The 8,889-nt window shown below is 40.9% G+C and overlaps 1 protein-coding gene across 3 annotated transcripts in view; it reads right to left on the reverse strand.

Annotated features, from left to right (window-relative positions):
* The window catches only part of LOC148030516 (pentatricopeptide repeat-containing protein At1g74850, chloroplastic-like), a 48,682-nt gene extending 45,213 nt beyond the window's left edge, over window positions 1-3,469 (reverse strand). For all 3 annotated transcript variants that reach the window (XR_015692205.1, XR_015692204.1, XM_087686853.1), the window contains exons 1-2: window positions 1,304-3,469; window positions 805-1,217 (exon numbers count right to left, since the gene is read on the reverse strand). Coding sequence is in view for 1 of the 3 variants with exons in the window: in XM_087686853.1 (XP_087542979.1) it covers window positions 805-1,217; window positions 1,304-2,974 (2,084 nt within the window). In the remaining 2 variants the exon portion in view is untranslated. The remainder of the gene's footprint in view (window positions 1-804; window positions 1,218-1,303) is intronic.
* Window positions 3,470-8,889: the final 5,420 nt, after the last annotated feature.

Here is an 8,889-nt window from a genome sequence, read left to right on the forward strand (position 1 = left end):
CTTCAAAGTTTGTCATTGGGATTTATTACAAGACGATTGGTAATCAATCCTAGAGAGAGCAGCAAGTATATTCAGACTTTCTTGTAGCTCACCTTTAGAACATGTTTATGGGGAGAAGTACAGACAAGATTAAAGTTAGTTCAATGCTTTTGTAAAGGATGCGGCAAGTAAATATCAATTTTGTGTTGTGATAAAGACATGGCAGTGGTATATCCAAGGATTAGTTCACACAGCAACAGAATCTTGGCACCTGCTTAATGAAGAGAACAGGAATAAGGGATCAAAGATAATCTCCATGGAAGATTTCAATAACACAAAAGCAATCTAAAAGTTGAGGTGGATGCCTCTATATGTGTTATGTAGGCAAACCTTGGATTAGTTTGCTTCAAAGGTTAGTTTCTGTACCATGATCTACTTTTCATCCTTATATGCATGGGATCCTTTACGCAAGGTGCATTACAACTTATCCTATTTCAAAATTTTGGATTGCAAGACTTGCTTACCAGACTATGATGTTTGCAAATCTTCAAAAAGGAGAATGCAACTTCGCATGTCTATTTAAACAACCATCAAAAGCATTTCCATACCATAAGCTATTTTTCATGTTTATGTGCATGGGATCCTTTACGCAAGGTGCATTACAACTTATCGTATTTCAGAATTTTGGATTGCAAGGCTTGATTACCAGACTATGATATCTACAATCTTCAAAAAGGAGAACGCAACTTTAATGTCTATTTAAACAACCATCAACAGCATTTCCATAACTGAATCTGATAGTGTACTACAGCTAGTTTGCCGCACCTGTCCCGTCTGGCTGCGGTAGACAACATCAGACAGTATGATGTAGCTTGTGGAGTTGAGCCCACCTCTTTTACCTCTACGAACTGTGCCTTAGCTTGATCAAACAGACCCGCAAGGCAGGACATATTCAAAAAAGTTTCGTGAGTTTCCACATCTGCATCACACCCAGCAATATGCATGTCTGTGGCTACTGCTCTAGCATCATCAAAGAGACCAGCCCTACTGAATGCTTCTACAAAAGAATTATACGTAGTCACTGTTGCCGGAAAGCCTGCCTTGTGCATGTTTGTCAATGCAATACCTGCCTCTTTATAAAGGCCTCCCTTAGCATATACATTGATGAGAGAATTGAATGTGTTCTGGTCTGCCCTGCAGTTATACTCTTTCATGTTTTGCAAAGCAATCTCTGCTTCCTGCATAGCCAAACAAAAACTGGTAAGAAAACAAACAGAAAAGCTTCACAGTAAAAAGATATTCCATTTTTCAAGCAAGGTCAAACCTGATATAATGCTGCCTTCCCATAAGCATTAATGAGGCCATTGAAAATGTCAGGCTCTGGAGTCAGATCTCGCCTAACTAAGTGTTGAAAAATTTCAGTTGCTTCATGATGTAAACCTGCCATGCCACATGCATGCAGCAAACCTTTGTAGGTTTCCATGTCTGGCTCAACCATCCCATCTCCCATTGCATAGAACAGGCTCACAACCTCCCTAAAGTAACCTCCTTTTCCAAAAGTTTGGATAAGAGTATTGTAAGTTACAACATCAGGTGCTGTTCCACTGGCCTTCATTTCAGTGAAGAGTTCTCTCACATCATCAAATCGACCTTTCTTTCCATAGCACTCCAAGAGAGTACAATAGGTCTGCACATTTGGGCTACAGCCAGCCTGTACCATCTGCTTAAAAACCCCAGCTGCTCCTGATACATCTTGTACTTGTGAGAGAGCTTCCAAAAGCACATTGTAACCAGTAGCATCTGGCATATTATCTGTCATTTCCATCTCTCTTAGAAGATTTGGTACAGCCTCTAGCTGTTGCCCCCGCCTGAAAGTCTCCACCAGAAAAGCATATGTCTTCTTGTCAGGCACCAACCCAGCCTCATTCATAGCCCGGAATAACATTTTAGCCTCTTCAGTGTGCCCTCTGTAGCTACAGTAACCAAGGAGTGCATTGTAAGTGATATTGTCAGGCCGAATGCCTTCATGCTGCATCTCGGACAAAAGGCCGAGCAAGTTCTCCCAATCCATTCCTCCCCTAACACATGCATTTATCACAGTATTATATGTTAGGAGACTAGGGGTTACCCCTACTTCTTTCATGCGTGAGAGAACTTCAAGGGAACCCTCATAGTGATTACTCCTACCATATGCATTTATTAGAGCAGTGAATGAGTAAACATCCCAATCAACACCATGGTTTGGCATTTCTTCAAATATCTCAATGCATTTGTCGAGCTGCTGCTCTCTTCCAAGAATTCCTAACACAATTGTGTAAATGTATTCGTGAGGCTTACACCATTGTTGGCGCTGCATGTACCTGAATAGTTTTAAAGCTCTTTCCCAATCCCCTCGTTGCCCAAGTTCACGGAATATGAGCGAAAAGTCTTTCATTGATAACTTGTTGCGATAAGCATCCATATATCTGGTAATACTAGCACGAGGTGTCAAGGAACTCAACTGGTTTATAGCGTTCTCTACATCATAACTGTATTTGCCTGGTTCCACTTTGATTGCATCTGGAACAACCATTTGAAGTTTCTTCTTCAAAACTCGAGGGACTAATCGGGAGGAGGATCCTTTGTATCTAAAGTTCTGTTGCCTGGCATGGCTGGCATTTTCAGAAAAGCTAAATGAATGAGCGAAAGTGCAACGTGTTGGCTGTTTTTGTGTGCAATTAGGCAGGCAAGGCGATCCTTGAACCCTCACTGCAAGGAACCATGTGCTATTGCTGGACAAGGCTTGAACAATAAATGAGACTTTAAGGTGAGGCTTGGCTTCATTTGATTTTCTCTGAGATCGATGGAAGCTGCTGCCAAAACCCGGGACCTTGTCTCGCAAGGAGACAGCAGGCCCTTCTGTGCTGCCATCCCAAAAGGCAGAACGGGACAAAGGCCGGAGCTCCATTTGCGACTTAGATGTAGCTGCACAAGAAAAACATGTGTGCTGTGCCATTTTCAGCAGCCTGCCATTCCTGCATAAAGCTTCATGAACAACATGTGTGATGTGCCTTTTTCAGCAGCCTGCCGTCCCTGCGTAAAGCTTCATACTCTAAGCTTTAGCCCTGCATAAAGCTTCACTCTAAGGCCTAGCCCTGAATAAAGCGTCATACTCAGTAGATTATACATGAGAAGGAAGAAAGCATGCAGGCAGGGCTTGTCCCTGCATTGCTTTCGCTATCTTCTTCCATTCGAGAGGCAGACGGAGGCTGCTTGCCATCATCCAAGCTCTTTGCCATGGTAGAAAGGGAGGTTCTGCATTGTGAACGGGCAGACGGCGGGCGGGAGCCCTACGATCAACCAATTCTCAGGAGTAGAGCAACAAGGGAGCTGCCTGCAGGCATAAACAGAGATACAGAGAGAGAGCCCCGCGTGCCGAAGGAATTGAACCGCAGAATTGTCGAGTCCTCCAACCTCATCCACAGTTTGCCATCACCCCCTCAGCAGTTCGTAAATTACTCGCTCCATTTTTATTTTATTCTATTAAACGAAAACGTCAAATTATTACAGGTTTTACAATGCATAAAATTCCCAAGAATTTTTCACCAACCTCTAGAAAATATGGGGAGTTTCGATCAACTTTCAACTAAACTCAAGGCACATGCCTTGTGCATTATTGCACCAAGCATGTTAGGCCCCTTCAAGCTTCTTGTGAAAAAGAGATATCTTTGGTGAACCGATTACACAAAGAGCATTATAGGTATTGCCTTCCCCCAATCACCACAACATCAGCACACACAAATGTTTTATTGCACATGACTTCCACATCATCATTACCACATGACTATTATTGCTATAGCACATGAACTAACACCTATAGCACACAACTTCTACTCATTAGCATACTACTATATACTTAACCAACTAGGGTGAATGCTTGAGTTGCTCCAAGACCCCTAGCTCCAGTGAATCCTTCAATGTATTAAGTGCGTGCATAAAAAGGAACAGATTTATCTCTTTTAGCACACTTGCTTGGCACTTGAAAAGGCTAAAAGTCGATTGAGCACATTGACATTTGCACTGCCATTTATCAAACATGGATTGAGCATAGGAATGCAAAGGGATGATTATCCATGGCTATTGAAGTTGTACTTGAAATTGATAAAAGTTAAGGGATAAATCACCCAAGGAGAACTCACAAAAGGACTCTAGAAAACTACGTAGGGATAAATTGAACCACAAACTTTAATGAATGAGCTTAAATGCTAAAAACTCAAGCTAACAAAGGTAGCAACAATATGCCAAAGACATGAAACAAAACAAGCTCTCAAGCATCTCAAATCTACTTTCTAGAACAAAAGAAAACCCTAGGATGACCAAAAGACCTAATCTTGCAAGAGAAATATATAACCAATCAAGCTAACTAAGATTTTAAAAACATAGGTACTTGCGATTCAATAATGGATTAGAGATTCTAACTGTTAAGGAAAGCATTGTGCCTAGTCATGAGGGCACCTTAGAGGAGTTGGAGATGGAAAATACTTATGTTTCTTTTATTAAAAGGATCATTGAACTCATAAGACTAGAGAGCAATCAATGTAAAACTACCACCATGGAGTGATATAGATACATGGGGGACTCACACAAATGCCTAGATAGCTTTAATGTTGCATCAAACTTTGACTTGAGTGGAATGACTTAGGAGCCTCAGAATAGAGACTCCATACTCTTAAGGACCAAGGCGAAAGCACCCTCAGCAAATTGATGGACTTAACTTTAGCAACACAATGAGAGAGGGTAGAGATGCAAAAAGAGATCGATGATATCAATGTTGGGTTTGACTCACACCTACACTCACAAAGGAGTATTGGTGATCCTCGATAAGACATTGGGGCACTTTTTACTCTCTCTCCTTATGAGAGGTTTTTTCCCCCAACTTTATTCTCTTTTATTTTATGGGCCTATGTTACACAATTTGGGCACTTATCGTGTTTTACATCTTTTGGGTGTGAGCACACATTAGCAACCCTAAGGTTTAAGGGTTGTACTTTGTACTTGCACATTACACTATTTATTGATTGCATTGGGAGTCGCGTCTTCACTTTCACACTCTCTTCACTGTCAACTATACTCTCAGCTGAGTTTTGATCTCCGTGCATCCTCTCACATCTCGCATTTGGTATCGTAGCAAACTTCAGCACCACCAACTAAGCCGCCGCCTCTAGTGTCAGCAACTCCACCACCACCAGCTGTCTTTAGCTCCAATAGTCACTAATTTGCCAGTCTGAGCCACCACCAACTACAAGTCTACCTCTAGCTCAATTGCTTGGCGCTACCTACATCGCCTCGCTAGCCTTGTCTGCCACATGTGCCTGCCAACATCACCTGTGTTGCCACCTAAGTCCGCATGGCCAACAGTTTGAATGCACCCACCAATTCTGCTTGGTCCGATTGTGCTTCCTTGCCTGCCTACGCTCTAGCCTTGACACCGCTTGCTAGTCCCTGGCACAACCTACTTGGCATTGCCTACCCCAATCTCCAATCACCTGTGCGCCTGCAACCTACATCAATGCCCTAGACTTGAAAATGCTAGCTAAGTCGCTTGCACCACCATCTATTCCACTAGGTTAGCCAGGTCCACCTGCCTAATTCACCTTTGTATTGACTGTATCAAAGATAAAAATACAAAATTTTTTAATTTTTTAATTTAGATTTGATCCTTTGGAAGGGGCTTGTGCTCGGGTAGCATATCTCTATTTCTAGATGTGTTTGGGGCACATTTATTGCAAAGATTTCTTGAATTTTGGATCAAAATTTTGGGGCTTTTAAATTCAACACATTAGCAAATGTACATTAATGTGAGTAGTAGACTAAATTTGTACATTTTGGGACAACAAATGTTGGGGTTTTTGCATTTTTTTGTGTTGTTCAACATTATTTGTACCTTGGACAACGCATATATCAAACAATTTTTGACAAAGTGTGATCAGATTTGCTAATTACAGTAAGGTGCTTGCTATAATTTCTAGAAATTCTCATATTTCTAGGTTGGTCTAGCTTGAAGATTTGCTCTTGTGCTCTTTGATCAGTGACATTTATCATGGCCAATTAGTGACAAGGTGATGTATTCACATATGTGTCCAAGGAGGATAGGTTGGATGGCAACAACTATTCTCTATGGTCTTTTATGATGAAAAATGTGATGATCAGAAAGAATCTTTAGGATTATGTCAGTGGTGAAGAAGTTCGAGCCTAGAGTTGTGGCTCCTGTTACACCTCCTCCAGGAGGACGTGGTCAAAGGCCTACTTAGCCCGCTCTAGCTTAGCCACTTCCCTAGATATTAGTAGCACAAAAGGCTTGGGACACTCGGGATGCTCTAGCGTTGTCAATGATTGCATTGGTAGTTCAATGTCTATCATCTTGCACATATGGTCTACAGCTTCTTCACAAGAAACATAGTTAACACTTAAGTAGATGTTTGCTAGAAAAAATGAGACACGTATCTGACACATATCTCTTTCTTGAAGAAAGAGCTTGAGAATATGAAGGTGGATGAAGGTGATTCTATGCAGGCAACAAATTTTAAGACTTGCATGAGCAGCTTATGAATGTAGATGAGTATTATTCAAATATGTAGTTGATCTCTACTACTTTAAATTCATTGCCACCCTCCTATTTGGCCTTTCATACAGCCTTGAATCTCATTATGAGAATTTCTCTGTAGCCACTTACTTTCCTTTAGTTGGTTAGTTTGCTCTTAGAGGAAGAGCAAACGAGAAAGAACAATGGGGTGGATGTAATAGGCTCTAAGTAGTAGGCTTTTTTGGCAAGGCAGAAAGGCAAGGGTAGCCAACAAGCTAAAAATGCTCCGCAGAGTTTTGGGACTTCAGGTACTTCACAAAGTAGCAAGAAATAGGGGGACACACAAGCCAAGAAGGGCAAGTGCCACTATTGCAAGAAGCCAGATCACTACATCACAAAATATAGGAAGCGCATAGCCAAGGAGAAGAAGAAGGAGTTGTGGATTTCAAAATTTTATGCACCTTCTACTGTTATTGAGTCCATGTCTTTTGTTTTGCAGATAATGACTATTGTTTCTACACTTGTAGTTATGGCTCTTCTTGGGCTGACAGAGCATTTATCTCTACTAAGGATGGGAGCACCTGGTTCTTTGATAGTGGTACTTCTAGACATATGACATCTTGAAGGGATTTGTTTTCCTCCATTATTGCAGCTCCTATTGGCAAGACTGTGCTGCATACCAACAATGCATCATACCCTGTTAGAGGTATTGGGGAGATTGTATTGACAGCCATTGATGGCTCTATTCTCCTTTTTCAGGATACATTATTTATGCCACACATAAACAAGAGTTTGTTGTTTGCAAGTCACATTTGATGATTGACATATGTACGATCAAAGATAAAGAACTCATGACTTTGGTTTTGACTGCCACTTTATGTCATGGAGTGTATGAGTTAGATGCTTATTCAGTTGATCAGTCAATCTATCTAACATCTACTCTTGCTTATGCTATGTCATAGGCAGAGTTATGGCATGCTTGCAAGGGGCATGTTAACTATGATAGCTTGATGCTTATGCAGTGTACAAAAATGCTTGATGGCTTACCTCTCTTGGAGAGACCTCCTGAGCATATATGTGAGGGATGCATTTTGGGGAAAATGCATCATTTGTCATTTCCTCATGATGTTGCTTTTAAAGCAACTGCCAGATTATTGATTGTGCATTCAAATGTATGTGGCCCTATGTAGACAAAGTCATTGGGTGGTTGCTACTATTTTGTCGCTTTCATTGATGACTTTAGTCATTTTTGTTGGGTCTACTCATTGGTGAAAAAGTTAGAGGTATATGATGCATTTTTGGCTTTTGTAGTACTTGTTGAAAATCAATCTGGTTGCAGGATTAAGATTCTCCATTCGGATCAAGGGGGAATACATGTCTTCCATGCTAAATAATTTTTTGAAGCAGAAATGCATTGTCCATCAGAACACTATTGCATATACTCCACAACAGAATGGGTTTACAAAGAGGAAGAATTGGTCACTCGTGGAGATGGCCAGATGTATGCTAAAAGCAAAGAGTTTGCCACATAGTTTTTCAATAAAAGTAGTTGCTACTGCCCATTTCTTTTAGTGATACAATTGGAGGAGCTTCAACAAGTGAACATAATGTTTAGTCAGTTGTTCCATTGAGTAATATAGAAAATTAGTCTATGACTGATCTGAATATTCAGCAAGATGCTAAATTTGAAGTTTAATAGGAGCTTATGCACAGTCAGGAAGCTAGGCAGATGCCTAGATGGTACTTGTAGACTATGAAAGATAGTCTTTTGGATGCTCCTTTTGCTGATCGCACTAGAAGATAAGCTGTTTGCATGATGGTGCTAACACAATGGAGTTTGTTATTAGAGCACATACACTTGATGTGATGAGGAGTCTGCATGTTTTGAGGATGCACAACAAAGTGTGCATTGGATGGCAACAATGCAAGTTGAGTTTGATTCTATCATAAAGAATCAAACATGGGATTTAGTGACCTTGCCTATTGGGAATAAAGCCATTGGTACAAAGTGGGTCTATAAGTTGAAAAGGAATGCAGATGGATCCATTGACAAGCATAAGGCCAGACTTGTGGCCAAAGACTTTGCACAAAAGAAATGCATTGACTATGAGGAGACATTTGCTCCTACATCCCGCATGACTACCATCCGGTCTATGGTTGCTTTGGCTGCCCGTTATGGTTGGACTATGCATTAGCTTGATAATAAGAGTGCATTTTTACATGGGGAACTTCAAGAAGAAGTGTATGTACAAGAGCCCATTGGTTTTGTAGTTGAGGAATCCGAACATTCAGTATGCAAGTTGAAAAAGGCTTTATATGGTTTAAAGCAAGCTCCCTGAGCTTGATAT

The sequence above is a fragment of the Lygodium microphyllum genome, chromosome 10 (assembly GCF_053477565.2).
Source record: "Lygodium microphyllum isolate KBCC chromosome 10, Lygodium_microphyllum_v1.1.10, whole genome shotgun sequence".
Classification (NCBI taxonomy): Eukaryota; Viridiplantae; Streptophyta; class Polypodiopsida; order Schizaeales; family Lygodiaceae; genus Lygodium; species Lygodium microphyllum.